Here is an 18,980-nt window from a genome sequence, read left to right on the forward strand (position 1 = left end):
ATACTTATCCTGTATGCCATTAATATCACCAAGCAGTCAATAAACATTCCTTGATAAAATTAAAAAGCTACCTGATGCAGCTGCATGACAAATGTACACAGTATCAAGTCAACACATTTTTATTGCTCCTATTCAGGAATGCTTCTCTGCAGAGTTAGAATATTTTCCACTCTTTTCAGCTGTTTGAGCAGGTGGTTGTGCTGGTCATTGCGAATTTGATTGTCAGCACGCATCCTTTCCTCCTCCAGAAGGACTTTTCGTTCTTCGAGAGCCAGGCGCTTCTCATCGTGCGCTAGACGTTGCCTAGCTAAAACCAGTTCTCCATCCCTAATTCGGGATTCATATTTTTTCCGGCGGGCTAGAAGCTCTAGCCCAGTGATGTATGGATGCGAGAGTTGGACTGTGAAAAAGGCTGACCGCCGAAGAATTGACGCGTTTGAATTGTGGTGCTGGCGAAGACTCTTAAGAGTTCCTTGGACTGCCAGACGATCAAATCAGTCGATATTGTCGACCATAAACCCTGACTGCTCATTGGAGGGTCAAATTCTAAAGTTAAAGCTCAGCTACTTTGGTCATCTGATGAGAAGAGAGGAGTCGCAGGAGAAAGATTTGATGTTGGGAAAGGTTGAGGGTCGCCGGAGAAGGGGTAGGCAGCGAACGCGATGGTTAAATGGCATTCTCGAGGCATTGCAGATGAAGCTATGTGATGTTAAGAAGATAGTGAAAGACCGGAAAGCGTGGCGTGACATGGTCCATAGGGTCACGAAGAGTCGGACACGACTGAACGCCTGAACTGAACTGAACTGAAGAAGCTCTAGGCCCATGGCTTGTAGCCCTCGAACTCCTGTTTGGAGGGAAACAAAGAAAGTGCCATCTTGCAGTTAATATTGTTTTCACTGCTTTTACCAACTCAACATAAGGACCGTTTAATGTTTTGGAAATCCATAAAACAACTGGACTTGCATTTATAGGAATGACTTTAAATAGAAGAACAGTGAACTACAACAATGTTAGACTGTACAATCACATCCGCAGGGCTAGCAGAGCCTTTCACCAGCCACAGACTAACACAACACAGATGAAATACTTTTACTTTGCATTGTCTAAATTACGCTTCTGACATCTCCATTCCGCCGTTAAAAGTCTCTGCCAACTCATTTCTCACTGCATTCTTCGTTTCTATGGTCAGTGCGTGGTGATGAAAGGCTTGCTGCGCAACAGGCATCCTGTGCATGTCTGTGTTCTAGCAGAGTAATTGGTTGCCACTTCGCCCCTTCCACTCTCCAGCTGCACCCCACTTCGAGCACCACAAGTCTCAGTGATGTTAATAGTAATGTCAGTAATAGTGACATGTACACGCCATCCATAATAGTGCATATTATTCTAAACTCTGCATCATGTCCAAGTACTAACTTGTAGATGTTTAGTCCTTACTTTGGGTTCTTAGTGTGGTTCATATTTTTCTCGACCCATCATTGCACCCTAACAATGCATTCATCTAAGCCTCAATAAATTTGAGCAGGACATACTACTGTGTTTGTGTCTGTGTCCTCATTTACCATATTACTGACTGTGTGTTACTTCACAACTCGGCTGCAATGACACGATTGTGCAGCAAACAAAATGTCGCACTTAAATGTGCTCCGAAATATGTGGCATAAGGAGATATCTCAGGCCCTCTTTTACTCTTGACTGCCATCAATGAATGATCTGATGAAACACGCCATAGCTGCAGTCACCATTTGCCAACAATGGTGTTGTGAACAAAACTGAAGGAGACAAGTCAAATGCAAAGCCAAAAGGAATAGAAAATTGGTGTACTGAGTGGCAAGCTGTGCTTATCCTTGAAAGAATATGACAGTGAAACAGTGCAACAGCACACACAAAAAAATCAAGTCTGTAAAACTTCAGTCTTTGTCCATGCCCCCCTCCCCCCATAAGACCCTTCCCCACCACTTTACATAAACTTGCCCGCCATAGTGTTCTCAGGGAAGTGTCATTTCAGCTACTAAAAGAAATGCAATATTGTTATTTAATCACCACTACGCAAATTAACAGTCCACGAGAGCAAGTATGTGGGCTTGACGTTCATGTTCAACCTACACTGGAATACATACAAAGACTGCATGTGTCCCAGTGTACAGTGAAAGATTAAGCAATAACGTCGACAGTGAAACTCCAGATGTAGAAGGCCTCACTGAAATGACCCTGGTAAGGGCAGTTAAGAATATGGGAAAATGCAGTTGATAAATACTTAACACACTACCCAGAAACCATATCAGATCCAGGAGATGTCCATAAAATGTACCCCTCAAAATATTTAATATTCAGAGGATCTCTATAAATATCCACAATTGGTCCAGTGGACATTCCAGAGATGTCCCTATTGCCTCACAGTGGACGTCCACATGGACATTCATTATGATGTCTAGAGGACGTTGCTAAATCAGTCTCTGGACATTGCATGGACATTGCCAAGATGTACAAGCATGCACTTTTAGCAGAGCTAGGGTTAGCTGTTGAGCAAAACACATAGCGTGAATTATAGTTTTATTCACAAAAAGACTGCAAGCTTTCAAACACCTTCCCCTCTCCATGGGTTTCAGTTTGCGTCCGTGCTTGTGCCTCCTGGAAAATATGAAAGATGAAGTGAACAATAAAGTGAGGCATTAAGAAATTGACAGGTAACAGCAAATAGACACAAAAAAATGCCGCATGCACAAAACAAACTTGCCTGAAAGCTGGCAGCAGAACTTACAGCTATACAACAGTAAAAAAAAAATGTAAAACCTTTATGTGCGAAGAAAATAAGCCTATTAACATGCCCGTAGTTCCACCGGGCCCGTAGTTAAAGGAATGTAAAAAATTCACAATCTGTTGTCTCTGTAACAAAGATAGTTAACAATTTGTGTTCACTTCTTTTTCAGTTAAGGTTGGAAGTTGTTTTAGAGTGTAAGCTGTACTATTCAGGCTGCAACTTCAGATTTCACCTCGCTGGGACTGAATGACTTCAACCTAATTAAGCATAGGTGTCCACTAAAAAGGGAGACATACTGTGTCTTCCTTTCCCCCAAAACCAACTAAAAAAATAGCGGAATGAAAAGGTGGTATTAATGCACTCTCGCATCTACTTTTCATGAGAAGCTTGAGCAACCCCCTAATTCAAACCGTGTACAGCCTTGGTAAACCATGCAAAATCATGCTTGAGCTTTCGCTCATTTAAATTTGTTCAAGCCATGCTTAAACAGGCATCTAACTGGTATGTACACACACAGTTTTGTACAAAATAGTGGCTAAATTTTCATACCTTGTTTTGCAAGCCTTTCCTGTTGCTGTTTAACTGCATGGAGCATGTTGGAGCCATTTCTTTCTGCTTGCACATCATCCACTGTTGCAACATTCCGCATGTTTGACCTTGCAGCCACTGAAACAAATACAGCAGTATAGTAGCTGTGGTTCATTATTAAAATACTAAAAAGAAGGAAAAATTGTTGCCAGCCAATTAAGCACCTGAGTACTGAGCTGCAGCCAGTGTAAATAAAGGAACCAGGAGAGGAAACACGGACAAGTAGAGCGTAATGACAGCAAGAAAGGAAAATAGTTTTATACACTTTTCATAATATCCAGAAAAATATACTGTGTGAACAAGCTGGCACTTCACGCATGGCAAGACAACAACCTTATTCTCTGAAGTGATCTAATAAGAGCCAGCCTAGCTTTTCACAAAAAAAAAAACGAACAAAAAATGGCAAAGCAGCAACCCATTCTGCGATGAAGGCATGCAAAAAGTGATGTTAAAAAAATAATATAGCAGGGAGGTCGCGGCCTTCTGCATAATGTTCTCTTCTAGTATCCACTCCCGCAAAATGCACTTTATGTCAATATCAGCAATGTCGCTCGCACATTTGCTAGGCGACGCGCACAAAATGGCCCGCCGCTTAAAGAAAAAACTAGAGGTTCCGATGACGCAGGTGATCCTTGCGCTGCGGGAATAAACTCTGGGTCAAACATGACAGAGGTGGGCTCCGGGCTGTCATTGCGGGCTAGCTTTACAACTACCATTTCTGGTTTATGCACTTCTGCACACTCGTCGGGTTCACCAAGAGCTGAAAACATGGCACGAGTATTCCTCGCAGCTGCGCGTGCTGCCCATGTCTTTGCTCTTGCTTTAGGCATAGCAGAAAAAGTCATGCTCTTAGCTGAAACGTACGTACCTTTGAAGAAACGTACATACTCCACGAACAAGGCAATGCACAGGGCGATTAACAACTTGAAATGACTGCTGCTATCAACTTCGTCAGTGAAGATGTGGCCATGTAACGCGCGTGCGACGATATGCGGCTGCCAGCACCTCGGAGAGCGGTTGAGGCGATGTGAGCTTGTGTCAGCTATGCAACATATGCATGCCAGGCACAATGAAACTTCCGGCTTCCGGGGATCGCTTCCGGTTGTACAGGAATGTACTGGTAGGGTGCAGAACTATTGCACCAAGCGCGAGCTGCAATACTCGGAAGCGCCAAGATTAGCAGAGGTTCCCAAAATACTACAATGCCACTCGACCGCTGAGTGTATTGAAATAGGCATGTACTACGGCATGAGTCATTTGTGGACACACGTCCGCGTTGCACTTAAATTGACCGCGTCTTCTCGCTCGCAAGGACAACACGTGCATTGTGCGATTGTGTTGTGGTGGCTGCACCAACGCCAAGGACGCCATGAAAGAAAAAAAAAAAGGCGTGCTACTCTGCGCTAATTTTGTGGTAGAGTTGCCGAAGATATGAAAGTAACAGCGCGTCGCCCAATAAACGCATTATTCATGTTCATAACAAATGTATCATACAACAAGCCTGCAGGCAAACCATTTAATATTTTTCGCTCGCCACAAAGAATGCACTATTTCTTGATCGCGAATGTAGGCAGCCAGTACAACGTCCTCCTCAACCTCTCCGGCACGAGCAACGAGCTGCCCACGTTTTTATCATGCGCTACGGCATGAGTCATCTGTGAACGGCGTCTTCTCGCTCGCGGGGGGGGGGGGGGCAGAGAAGGGACAACAGGGTCTTGAAGATGAAATTGAGGGGCTTTACTTGAAGACGCTGTCTGCCTTTCCACTTAGTCCGAATCAAAATTTAAAGCAGAAATCTGCTGAACTATGCATGTCCACTGAAAGTCACATTAAAACATCGAAGTTATGTACACTGTGTGATATCTTCCCGACCACACGAAGGTAAGGTCATGAGGATATCCACTAAAAGATGATCTTTTAATAATGGACGCATGGACATCTCATGGGTGTACAAAAGTGACGTTTGATATTGAGACCTTTTGTGAAGATCCTATGGATATTGCTGGTTGTTGAAAGCCGGAGATTGCTCCAGTTCCTTGAAGAAAATAGACTGCATGACTTCCTGTAATTTAAGACAGACTCTTTCTATAGCCCATGGCAAGCCTTCGAATAAAAAAAATGCCTTAAATGGGTGATGTTCGTGAACCAACACTGCTCGGCTGGCAGGTTGCAAGGAGATGGGTCTGTCTGGTCTAGAGAGTTAGAAGAGCAATAACTCAAATCGCATAACTGCACTGCCTGTGTATACTCAACTGACATTTTTTGGTGAAATGTGAATTTCAAGTGCTGAATTTTGTATACTTTGCTTCATTTCTTTGGAAAGTCTCAACTGTACTTAAGAGTCACCAGCTTTCCCAGTCTGTTGAAGGTGTTGCAAACCCTTATTCTCAACCCTGGCAAGCCATGAATTTGACAAATGCTATGAGACTTGCAATACATATCTTAGAAAACCTTTTGGCGTTACTTCTGACAAGAGATGTACTAGCCAACTAGAATGAAATGTGAACAAGGAAAATAAGTAGCCTTATTGACCACAGCGAAGAAAATTCCATCAGTGCCCATAACACTTTTGCTTGTTCAAGTTATGAAAAATGAATGTAATGAGGTGTGCATTACAATTTTTGGCAAATCTGCAGGAGCTGTTTCATGTGCCGTTCTGGATTTTTTAAACTACAGTAGGTCTACATGGAACAGTATTATACATGCAAGAACTGGCAAAGTGTTAAAATTTTAAGGTGGAACACATGGGTGTGACACGGTGTCACACCGTCGAGGTACACCTTCTAAATATACAATGTACAGCTTTCTTAACAGTGAAAAGCTCTTCCCGCATGGGTAATGTATGCAGATATGCTTCAGGCTACTGCCAAAACATACTGCTCACAATCTACTCTAGGTCATTTTGCAGAGCTCTATTTTACCTTTTTTCCCACCTTGAATACACTGCCGCCTTCGTTGAAGCTGCTGCCTTCCATGCGCTGCACTGGCGACAGCACTGTTCTGGACCTCTGGCACCTCGTTCTCATCTGCCGTGGTGTCGTCCTGCTCGTTAAGCTGCGATGACATTGGGCTCTGTGGGGAATGTGGCGGGTGCAGCTCCGACTCGCACAAGGACACCAGCAGTTGGGAAGCCCTTGACCCTACAAGAAAACAACAGTGCGGATGTGTGAATAAAAGAAATAACAAAGCTGCTAAGTGATAGTAAGCTGAGATAGTCAAGAAACAAAAACCTTTCACAGTTTTTTCCAGATGCACAAGTTTGGTGCATAGTCTGCATCACCCGCGTTTCCAGTACTCAAACGGTGTGCATCACGCAATAATAAACAACTGAAAGCAGCCTACTATCCCCAAGCAAGGTGCTTTCGCCAACTTTGTTAGCCTATCCATGTTCCTCTACTTTACTTCAAATCGTAAAACTGCGACAAGGCGTCGATTTCTATGCAGGGAAGTATGCCGTCGAGCTCTACACAAGGGTTCGCGTTAGAATATGCGTGAACAAGAACATAACACTTGCCGCTCGTCTGACTGTCTTCAGTCTGGCTGGGCTCCACAACTGCGGACTCTGCCAAAGCCGCGTCCCTAGTTTGCTGCGCCAGCCTCATCTCTGCAGCGGCTGATGTGCGCGCTGTCAGCGCTCTTGGTTTCGGCGCCGATCCATTGCCTTTTCTTGGCAGAGCCTTTGGCGTATGCGCAAACTCGCGCGCCAAATCTGAAATCTCCTGCAGCAGCTGTTCCAGCTCATTATAATCCTCTTCTGTGCCGGACCTGAGAAGGAAATGGGAGAAACACAGGAAGGTCAAATAGCAGTAGTAAAAAGGGCAGTAAGAAAAGGAAAGAGCGCGAAACTGTCGACTGTATGAAAAGGAAAAAAAAAAGGCAGAGACGCCGCCGACTACAAAATGCGACGTTCGGCTCCCAAGACGGCTCACAATCTGTGGTCGGCGTATTGTTTCTACAAATGTATCCCCTCCCCCCGGCCAGACGGGATTCCATCATACTCTGCATTATGAACCTGTCGACTACAATCAATGGGACCACTATAACTGCGAACATGCGATTGAGAGGAAGTGTAAAGAAAAAACAGGTTAAAGGACGGACGAAAAAACACGTGTGCCGTAGCCACCACATGCGCTGAAGCAACTAGGTCGGCTGCGAGAAGGCTAGACAACCAACACACAAGGCTATAAGCGCAAGCAAGTCAAAATAAGCAGATAACTTACTTTCGCAGGTTTGCTCTGTCCTGCTGCCTGTAGTAGCCGATCAGCAAATCCACTCTCTCGCGCACACCGCGGAGAGTTAGCTTGCGCTGAATGGCGACCACCACGTTTTTGAGCACGGTGTGCCATAGGCTCGGATTCTGGAAGGTGTTAAGCGATACCACCTCGCGCAGGAGGCACAGATCTTCGCCGATTCGAAACCTCCGTCGAGGATTTCGAGCCTGAACCGTGCCTTCAGCGGAGGTGGCTGCAGAAGTTACAGAAGTCGTCGCGTCGGCGGCTGCCATGTTTGCGTATGTTCGGCTTCACTTGACTTCAGGAGGAAGAAGAAAAACAAAAGCTTCAGATCAAAAGCGCATGCGAAAAACGACCAAAAAGCAAGAACAGGAACAACAAAACACAGAAACGGCGAAAGAAGGCAAAAAGGGTGGCCAGACTGAGGACGACAGTTTGTTAAATATAGTGTTTGCGGTTTCCGATTTGGCATTAAGCTTCAATGAATGCAATAATCAAAATGTATTTCACGTTTGCAGTCGCTAAAAGGTGTTTATTTGCGAAAAAACTTGCAATTTAGTGTGAAAAATTTTTTCTAGCCTCGTTCCCAGACTTTTTTCCATTGCGATAAGTGAAACTTTTATAAGGCTTACTTTTGGTGCATTAAGGCAAGTTTTTGAAACGCACTTCGTCTTTGCCTCAATATTATACTTCCCATATACTTATGAAAGTAGCACTTTTTGCATCAGTATAAGGCCCGTTTCTGAATACGGCGGCTACTGCCGTATTCACAAACTGGCCTTACACTTATCTTTTCACGCCATGCACTTAACAGTGGCTTAACGTGTTTCAGAAACCGAACTTCTACTTAAACCGAACCTTTCGGCGATCTTAAACTTAACGATAAGTAGCCATTTTCAAGCTAGCTTAGGAGCTATCTTAATGCGCCCCTTACAAGATCCAAGATGGCTACCCACTCTGAAAGACTTTCTAGCCCTCGCAAGAAAAATCTAAAGCCGCAAAGGTCGCCCACATGTGACAGCATCACGGCGCATACTGAGGGACTGCACCAACCCAATGGAAGAGTACGACAACGACGAGTTCCTCTTTCGGTACCGATTCTCAAAAGAGGCCATTATGCAGCTGCTGGCAATGCTGCCGCTTCAAGCGAACACAGATGACCGTGGCTGCCCTGTGCCACCGCTCCTGCAAGTGCTGGTGACATTGCGCTTTTAAGGCGCCGGAACCTTCCAGGTAGTCATTGGAGACCTGGTCAACATTTCACAGCCCACGGTATCTCAAATTGTTGAGCGCGTCACAACAATGATAGCGGGCAGACTGTTTCCAGCCCTCGTAAAGCTCCAAGAGTTCACGGAAGCCCTGCAAGTTATGCGGGAACTTTACAGGATGGGAGGTTTTCCTGGAGTGGCAGGGTGTCTGGATTGTACCCACGTCCGCATCAAGAGTCCCAAAGGTGACGATGCCGAAGTGTTCAGGAACAGAAAAGAATACTTTTCTTTCAATGTTCAAGTATGGGCTCACTTCCTACATGTTCGTGACGGGGTAAATTTGAACAATATTGCGTTTGTCTTTCATTTCCGATTTCAGTTGAGTTTACATTACTCGAAAAAACTCAAACGCTTGTTCTTTTAACTCAAGATGCAGTGAAATGTAATTTGAAAACAGTAACATTTAAAATACAAATTTTCAGTTGCAATATTTATTATTCAGCCTTCTAATTGGTTTGGTTTGGTTTCGTTTTTGGGGTTTAACATCCCAAAGCGACTCAGGCTATAAGAGACGCCGCAGTGGAGGACTCAGGAAATTTCGACCAGCTGGGGTTCTTTAACGTGCACTGACATCGCACAGCACATGGGCACCGTGCTTTCCACCTCCTTCGAAAAGCGGCATTAAGTGATGTAAATAATAGTGCTTTGAAACTGATGTTATGCATTGTGACTGGTTTGTTATCAAGTCATATCAAAGTGTCCCAGTTATATAAAAGCTAGCAAATTGGCTGTATAGAATACAATCTCTTTTCTCTACCATCAGTAGTCGTAGAGTCCCTTGCCTACAATATTTATGCCCACTTGTAACATTTATCACGGATAGACAATGTATAAAACTGACAAGGACAATGGCTTAGAGTCATGTGTTAATTGAAAGAGGCTTATTGCCCTAAAATTAGGCTGCAAATTGGCCAACAGCAAGCGCACCTTTGTTTCACAGGCGACCACTGGACGTCAACATCAGTATGATCACTGTTTTTGGAAAACCTAGCGCCAGACATTTGTATAACTTTAGAAATTATAGCTCGACGAGGGTTAATCAGGTTGCAAACAAGTGTTCACGTCACGCAGTAATATTGTGAATGCTATTGATAAAGAGGTTGTCATATATTGTCCATGTCGAGAGTGTCTTGTTGCTTTTAGCCATGTTGAGATGTGTCTCTTAACCTAAATAAATGTTAGAAACAGCCAGCAGCAAGAGCATCTTTGTTTCATAAGCAGCCACTGGCGTCGACAACAGTTCCTTCACTTTGTTTTTGGCAAACCAAGCATCAGATATTTGTGTAACTTGAGAAATTATAACTCAACGGGGGTTAGTACTATTGTGAATGCTATTGATACTTGTCATATATTGTCTGTGTTGAGAGTGTCTTGTTGCTTTTAGCCGTGTCGAGATGTGTCTCTTAACCTAAATAAAGGCTAGAAACAGGCCAACAGCAAGGGCATCTTTGTTTCACAAGCAACCATTGGGCATCGACAACAGTTCCTTCACTTTGTTTTTGGCAAACCAAGCGTCAGACATCTGTATTCCTTAAGAAATTATAACACGAAGAGGGTCAGCCAGCCTGCAAACAAGTGTTCAGATCACGCAGTACTATTGTGAATGCTATTCAATTCAATTCAATTTATTTGCCATCCTGGTACAAATGATGGCGGGAGCCCGGTGTAAAAGCTGCCGTTTGACAGCTTGACAGAGCCACGGGACCCCGCTTTGGCAGCACCACAGTAGTCAGGCATATATAAAAAGCACATGTCATGTGAATTTAAACACAAGGTAAGGAAACATTGAAATAATAAATACAGCTTTTGTCAGTGTACAGTTATGAACGCAAAGTACACAATGAAAACAAGCAGATAGAGGCCCACACTTATGGTGAGAAAAAAAAAAGGGTGAGGAAACATTGAGATAATAAATACAGCTCATGTCAGTTTACAGTTATCAACGCAAGGTACACAACGAAAACAAGCAGATAGAAGCCCACACTTACGGCGAGTAAAAAAAAAACAAAAAAAAAACAGGTTAAATCAGACATGAACAAAACTGTTCTATTGAATGGAAAAAGTACTGAAACAAATTCCGACGTGCAGCCCTGGGAAGACAGGTATTGCTTTGTGCTAAGTTGTTAAGCAGTCGGGGTAGTCTATTAGCTAATGCTTGTTCACCAAACGAAGTTCTGTAAGTTTTTACACTATTGATAAAGGTGTCATATATTGTCTGTGTTGAGACTGTCTTGTTGCTTTTAGGGGTGTTGAGAAGTGTCTCTTAACGTAAATAAAGGCTAGAAACCGGCCAACATCAAGGGCGTCTTTGTTTCACAAGCAGCCACTGGGCGTCAACAACAGTTGCTTCACTTTGTTTTTGGCAAACCAAGCGTCAGACATTTGTATACCTTAAGAAATTATAACTCGACGGGGGTTAGCCAGCTTGCAAACAAGTGTTCAGATTATGCAGTACTATTGTGAATGCTATTGATAAAGATGTTGCCATATATTGTCTGTGTTGAGTGTGTCTTGTTGCTTTACCTTAAGAAATTATAACTCGACGGGGGATAGCCAGCTTGCAAACAAGTGTTCAGATTACGCAGTACTATTGTGAATGCTATTGATAAAGACGCTGCCATATATTGTCTGTGTTGAGTGTGTCTTGTTGCTTTTAGCCATGTTGAGATGTGTCTCTTAACCTAAATAAAGGCTAGAAACAGGCCAACAGCAAGGGCATCTGTTTCACAAGCAGCCACTGGGCGTTGACAACAGTTCCTTCACATTGTTTTTGGCAAACGAAGCATCAGACATTTGTATACCTTAAGAAATTATAACTCGACGGGGGTTAGCCAGCTTGAAGTGTTCAGATCACGCAGTACTATTGTGAATGCTATTAATAAAGATGTCATATATTGTCTGTGTTGAGAGTGTCTTGTTGCTTTTAGCCGTGTCGAGATGTGTCTCTTAACCTAAAAAAAGGCTAGAAACAGGTCAACAGCAAGAGCATCTCTGTTTCACAAACAGCCACTGGGCGTCGACAGCAGTTCCTTCACTTTGTTTTTGGCAAACCAGGCGTCAGACATTTGTATACCTTAAGAAATTATAACACAACGGGGGTCAGCCAGCTTGCAAACAAGTGTTCAGATCACGCAGTACTACTGTGAATGCTATTGATAAAGATGTTGTCATATATTGTCTGTGTTGAGAGTGTCTTGTTGCTTTTAGCCGTGTCGAGATGTGTCCCTTAACCAAATTAAGGCTAGAAACAGGCCAACAGCAAGGGCATCTTTGTTTCACAAGCAGCCGCTGGGCATCGACAAAAGTTCCTTCACTTTGTTTTTGGCAAACCAAGCGTCAGACATTTGTATACCTTAAGAATTTATAACTCGACGGGGGTTAGCCAGCTTGCAAACAAGTGCTCAGATCACGCAGTACTATTTTGAATGCTATTGATAAAGATGTTGTCATATATTGTCTTTGTTGAGAGTGACTTGTTGCTTTTAGCCATGTCAAGATGTGTCTCTTAACCTAAATAAAGGCTAGAAAGAGGCCAACAGCAAGGGAATCTTTGTCTCACAAGCAGCCACTGGGCGTCGACAATAGTTCCTTCACTTTGTTTTTGGCAAACCAAGCGTCAGACGTTTCTATACCTTAAGAAATTATAACACGACGGGGGTCAGCCAGCTTGAAGTGTTCAGATCACACAGTACTATTGTGAATGCTATTGATAAAGATGTTGTCATATATTGTCTGTGTTGAGAGTGTCTTGTTGCTTTTAGCCGTGTCGAGATGTGTCCCTTAACCTAAATAAAGGCTAGAAACAGGCCAACAGCGAGGGCATCTTTCTTTCACAAGCAGCCACTGGGGGTCGACAATAGTTCCTTCACTTTGTTTTTGGCAAACCAAGCGTCAGACATTTGTATACCTTAAGAAATTATAACTCGACGGGGGTTAGCCTGCTTGCAAACAAGTGTTCAAATCACGCAGTACTATTGTGAATGCTATTGATAAAGATGTTGTCATATATTGTCTGTGTTTAGAGTGCCATGTCGAGATGTGTCTGTTAACCTAAATAAAGGCTAGAAACAGGGCAACAGCAAGGGCATCTTTATTTCACAAGCAGCCACAGGACGTCGACAACAGTTCCTTCACTTTGTTTTTACAGTTCCTTACCAAGTTCTCAGGCCTATTTTCCACCACGATAAGTGGAACTTTCATAAGGTTTTTTTTTTGGGCACGTAAAGACGGGTTTTCGAAATGCACTTCAGCTTTGCCTAAACCTTATACTTACCATACACTAAAGAAAATGCCACTTTTGGCATAAGTATAAGGCCCGTTTGTGAATACGGCGGTCACTCTTTTGGCCTAGATTCAAAGCCGACTGGAGTTTTTTTTTTTAAAGGAGCCATCCAGGCGAAAATCCAAGAATGCAGATAGTACTGCATCTGATTGAAAAGACTTCAGGTAGCATAAACACATGTTTATTTAAGGATACCATGTGTAACGCATACCAAGCAGGCACTGCAGAGCAATAAAATCATTTCAGGCAATGCGCACGAAGACTGTTTTGATTCATCAATGGTGCAGGGAACATGGCCACTGCATCCACTTGTAATTGAGGATCAATTATATATGTTCAGTTTCTTATACACTGACTTCAGTATCAAAAAGAGCAAACTCAAATACCATACTGTGGCATTATTTGCATATGCAATGGCAATGCATCTACTGACAGCTTGTAGGTGTACTATACTGCACCCAAAACACTGCACTATTTGACTCAGAACAAATTTCTCAGCAGTTTCCCCGAAGAGTTAAAACCAGAAATACCCGAAAAGGTTACCATACAAAGCACCAAGCTTGTTCTCTATCCTTGTCGTTCTGCATATCTGCATAGATTTTAATGGGATGCTGGTGCATATAACTGCTAATACATAGTTTCTAAGAAATTGTAACTCATGTTTCAGAAATTTTACAGGTATGGCCTCATGCTCTATAGCCAAAAGGTGACAAATTAAAGTGTATTAGGCTGAAGTAAACAGTGCATTAAAATACCGTTATAATGCTGTTATCTGCTTGAAAGATAAGCATGTGACTGGCCTTTGAGACAAATATGCAGCTCCATTATTGAAATAGATGTAAATGACGAATGCTGCCCATTCAAGTTGCTGCACAGCCATCATTCTGTCATATCATTATACTGTTGTGTTTTTGTGTTCTATATCATGTGAAATCATCCCTAACATAAAGACTGCTCATGGCACCATGCTTTATTAGGTGCTATCCACAGCAAGGAGCAAGAACAATTAAGTCCTCATAGCAAGATAAGGCCAGGCTCAGCACACGGCAGTCGCATTTTTGACAACAGCCATGCTAGAGCCCTGTTCGAAGATGGTACTGTGCCAGGAATCTTGCTAGGAGACTCCGGATATGCGTGTCGCCACTATCTCATGACTCCATTTAAGGAAACTAAGAACAGTGCAGAGCGAAGGTAAGCTGCAACTAAATAGCATTGTGTGGAACATTGATGCTATATTGACCACTGTAGTATTTCAGACGTTTTTTTTTAAGTACAGCATCTCGGTGATGAGGATCTGAAACAGTTAGAGAGGGTTTTTGTTATTTGCAAAAGGTGCTTTTCATGCCTTGATATGAAATTGCAGATCAAGACATCCACTTCTGTGCTGGTAATAACATCATGTGCTGCTCTCCCGAACTTGAGCCTGCACCTGCAGTATCCAATCCCTGCCAATGTCCAGACATCCACCATCACACTGCCTTCTCATGCTCTGCATCTTGCCGGACCAACTGTGGGGACAGCTGCACAGCTACAGCCACAGGACACCAAAATGGATTCAGAGTCCGTAACCAGATTGTTCGGCAGCACTTTTCGTCCCCATATTAGTCATCTAAAGTTTGTGCCACTATCCATAGACGGCCAAGATATATGTATGGCAAGGAATATTGCTGGCTACATACCATCTATATTAACCTACTTGTCAAAAACTTTATGGGAAGCCATCCCCACAAAAAACTCGCAATATATATTGTAACCCTTCCGATACAACATGTTGTAAAGGACAGTAATTTGGTTTTCAATATGATCGATCAAGAGTGACTCAAGCTTACAGCAAACTTTTTCATTTAGTGATTCTTTGGATTTGGTTGATCCTTGAGTGATAAAAAATTACCACATACGTCTTCAAGCATCACAGGGTTCCATTTTATGATGTATCTTATTGCAAATTTCTTGTGACGAAAGCTAGTGCAAAGGATGAGGTTCGATTAATACAAACGGATTGTTGCTTGCTGCTACGCAATCAAGATGTACTCAGATAAAAATCCCTGAACTTGTATTTTTGTTGAAGCAGTCATTTAATCATTTGCTTTTGCTGCAACTGCAACTGGAGCTGCAAAATGGCAAGTTTTGTTTGTGTATTAAGCAACCTTTGTGTGTCTATTGCTTTTTTTTTCTTTCTTGAGCATGCATCATCTGCATGCGTAGAAGGTGCTCTTTTTGCCTCTTGTTGCTTTTCATCGGAAACAGCTTGCAGCCGTGCTTCAAGCTCTTCTTCGAGAGCTGTCTGGCGTCTGTTAGCTTTGCTGGGTGGGGCTGTGCTAGCGCTCTGGTTGTTGGAGCCACAGTTGTGCCGTAACCCTATGGTCGGAGCAATGGGTTGCGGAGAGGAATGCCGTGGTGGTTGCATTACCAGACCATCTGTTGGGTCCCAGTTGCTGACGCAGATCTCTGTATCCCCCTCATAGAGGAAGTCTGCTTATGAGCATCTGGAAAAGAATATCTTGCTATGAGGACTTAATTGTTCTTGCTCCTTGCTGTGGATAGCACCTAATAAAGCATGGTGCCATGAGCAGTCTTTATGTTAGGGATGATTTCACGTGATATAGAACACAAGAACACAACAGTATAATGATATGACAGAATGATGGCTGTGCAGCAACTTGAATGGGCAGCATTCGTCATTTACATCTATTTCAATAATGGAGCTGCATATTTGTCTCAAAGGCCAGTCACATGCTTATCTTTCAAGCAGATAACAGCATTATAACGGTATTTTAATGCAAATGCACTGTTTACTTCAGACTAATACTCTTTCATGTCACCTTTTGGCTAACGAGCATAAGGCCATGCCTGTAAAATTTCTGAAACATGAGTTATATTTTCTTAGAAACTATGTATTAGCAGCTATGTGCGCCAGCATGCCATTCAAATTTATTTATGCTGATATGCAGAACGAGAAGGATAGAGAACAAGCTTGGTGCATTTTATGGTAACCTTTTCGGGTATTTCTGGTTTTAGCACTTCAGGGAAACTGCCGAGAAATTTGTTCTCAAATAGTGCAGTGTTTTGGGTGTAGTATAGTACACCTACACACTGTCAGTAGATGCATTGCCATTGCATATGCAAATAATGCCACAGTGTGGTATTTGATTTTGCTCATTTTGATACTCAAGTCAATGTATAAGAAACTGAACATATTGAATTGATCTTCAGTTACAACTGGATGCAGTGGCTATGTTGCCTGCACAGTGTATGAATCAAAACACTCTTCGCGTGCACTGCCTGAAATGATTTCATTGCTCTACAGTGCCTGCTTGGTGTGCGTTACACATGGTACCTTTAAATAAAAATGTGTTTATGCTACCTGAAGCCTTTTCATTCAGAAGCACTACTATCTACATTCTTGAATTTTTGCCTGGAAAGTACATTAAAAAAAAAAAAAAAACTCCAGTCACTTTTGAACCTAGGCCAAATCAGTGAGACCAGCTTTGCCAGCAACTGCTATCACTACACCTATTTAAGAGCCACTCCTCGCCTCACTTGCACACTCGACAACAGTGGTTGCAGAATATACAGAAGGCTACACGTTATCACTTTTATGCTGAACTGGTTTATTATAATGCTTTTATTTCATCAGCCAGACAAACCCAATGCAGAACATAGTTAAGTGCACATAATAAGCAATGCACGAGCTAACCCTCACCTTTGCTTCCACTGAATGCAGCAATTGCGAGGTTTGCATTGGAGCCAACAGTCTTGCCACAGCTGCCGAACATTCATCTGCAGAGACTGTTTCAGCTGCGTCGGCTCCACCGGCACCGGTGTGTCGCACGCAGTTGCTATCAACATGATTTTCAATCCCCACAGACATATGCAACGCCACTGCACCAACCCTTTCCAATTCCTCCCTCAGCAATGACGGAACCGCTGAGCCACCTGAAAAATCGAGAGCAAATTTCATCAACGTTTGGTCAGCAGGATACATTTTTCCTGACAACTGCTCTCGACAGTAACTCTGCGCTAAACGAATGCGTAACTAATATGATATGTGGACACACCTGAGAAAAACAAGTTAACTGTGGCGTTATTAGCATGCGATGAGAAGGCAGCTTACCTGTACGGAACAACTCCTTCGTATCCTTGGCGTTAGCTCTACGCCACTTTTCTTTGAGGTTCTCCCAGCATTTCTGGAGCTGCTGGCTACTGCGAGGCCACACACCGTGCCGGCTGTTGAAGTGAAGGGCGATCTCCTCCCACACTTTTTTTATGTTGTACAGAAACTGTGTCCGTGCGCTTGTGTTCAAGGATGTCTTTCTTTTGTGTTGCCACATCGATTAGTAGTGCTCGCTCTTTTTCAGTAAAGTTAATCTTTCTCCTTTCGAATGCCATTGCAAAAAAAAATACACTGACAGGCAACAGTATAAAAAAAAATTGAACTCAGCGAAATAAGCTGACTTCAGGGAGGAAGAAAATGAATAGAGAACAGCAACAACACGTGCAAAGTACGATCAAAAAGCAAGAACAGGAACAGGAAATAACAGCAGCAACAAAAGAACCACAAGTGTGGCCAGACTGAAAATGTTGATTGGCTAAAATAGCAAATGAGCTGCTTCCAATTTTTGCATTAAACTTTCATGAACGCGAGATTCAAAACTTCTTTTATGTTTACATTTGCTGGAAGCTGTTTATTTATGAAAAAACTTGCAATGTAGTGTGAAATTTTGTTGTACCCTCATTCCCAGACTCACCGCCGTATTCACAAACGGGCCTTACACTTATCTTTTCACTCCATGCACTTAACAGTGGCTTAACGTGTTTCAGAAAGCGCACTTCTACTTAAACCGAACCTTTCGGTGATTTTAAGCTGAACAATAAGTAGCCGTTTTCAAGCTAGCTCAGGAGCAAACTTAACGCGCCCCTTACGAGATCCAAGATTCCTACCCACTCTGAATGTTTCTCGGCGTTCGTCAACTTTCTAGCCCTCGTAAGAGAAATCGAAAGCCCTCAAAGGTCACCATATGTGACAACAACAGTTCCTTCACTTTGGTTTTGGAAAACCTAGCGTCAGACATTTGTATAACTTTAAAAATTATAGCTAGACATGGATTAATCAGGTTGCAAACAAGTGTTCACATCACGCAGTACTATTGTAAATGCTATTGATAAAGATGTTGTCATATAGCATCTTTGTTGAGAGTGGCTTGGATGATGCTTGATTGATAAAAGTTACCATACCCAACGTCTTGAAGCATCACAGGGTTGCATTGTATAATGAATGTTATTGCAAGTTTCTCGTGACGAAGGCTCCTGCAAAGGATGAGGTTGGATTATTACAGACGGATCACTGCTTGCTGTCGCACAATTACGATGTACTCAGATCAATTAGCCCAAACTTGACTTTTTGCTGAACCAGTCATTTATTCAATTTGCTTTTGCTGCAACTGCAACTGGAGCTGCAAAATGGCAGCTTTTGCCTATACATTAAGCAACTTTTGTGCGTTGATTTCATTTTTTTTCTTTCTTTCGGCATGCATCATCTGCATGCGAAGAAGGTGCTCTTTTCGCCTTTTGTTGCTTTTCATCGGAAACAGCTTGCAGCCATGCTTCAAGCTCTTCTTCCAGAGCTGTCCAGCATCTGATAGCTTTGATGGGTGGGGCTGTGCTAGCACTCTGGTTGTTGGAGCCACAGTTGTGCCGTAACCCTATGGTCGGAGCAATGGGTTGCGGAGAGGAATGCCGTGGTGGTTGCATTACCAGACCATCTGTTGGGTCCCAGTTGCTGACGCAGATCTCTGTATCCCCCTCATAGAGGAAGTCTGCTTATGAGCATCTGGAAAAGAATATCTTGCTAT

The 18,980-nt window shown here is 42.9% G+C and overlaps 1 protein-coding gene across 1 annotated transcript; it reads right to left on the reverse strand.

Moving 5' to 3' along the window:
• Positions 1 to 128: 128 nt before the first annotated feature.
• Positions 129 to 7,850, reverse strand: LOC146174827 (uncharacterized). Its single transcript, XM_084585463.1, has 4 exons — positions 7,567 to 7,850; positions 6,801 to 7,111; positions 6,280 to 6,486; positions 129 to 367 (listed from the first exon to the last, which is right to left on the reverse strand). The coding sequence occupies exons 1-4, from the start codon at positions 7,848 to 7,850 to the stop codon at positions 129 to 131; spliced, it is 1,041 nt and encodes a 346-aa protein (XP_084441589.1).
• Between the last annotated feature and the right edge of the window lie 11,130 nt (positions 7,851 to 18,980).

This window comes from Amblyomma maculatum, chromosome 11, assembly GCF_055883805.1.
Source record: "Amblyomma maculatum isolate TAMU_Amacu chromosome 11, ASM5588380v1, whole genome shotgun sequence".
Lineage (NCBI taxonomy): Eukaryota > Metazoa > Arthropoda > Arachnida > Ixodida > Ixodidae > Amblyomma > Amblyomma maculatum.

Excerpts from the sequence above, each read along its gene's own strand:
- LOC146174827 (XM_084585463.1), bottom strand. The coding sequence starts at position 7,850 with ATGGCAGCCGCCGACGCGACGACTTCTGTAACTTCTGCAGCCACCTCC. Across the intron at positions 6,487-6,800 it reads CCCTTGTGTAGAGCTCGACG|GGTCAAGGGCTTCCCAACTG; the intron begins GCATACTTCCCT and ends GTTTTCTTGTAG. Across the intron at positions 368-6,279 it reads AAGGCGGCAGTGTATTCAAG|AGCTTCTAGCCCGCCGGAAA; the intron begins GTGGGAAAAAAG and ends TCACTGGGCTAG.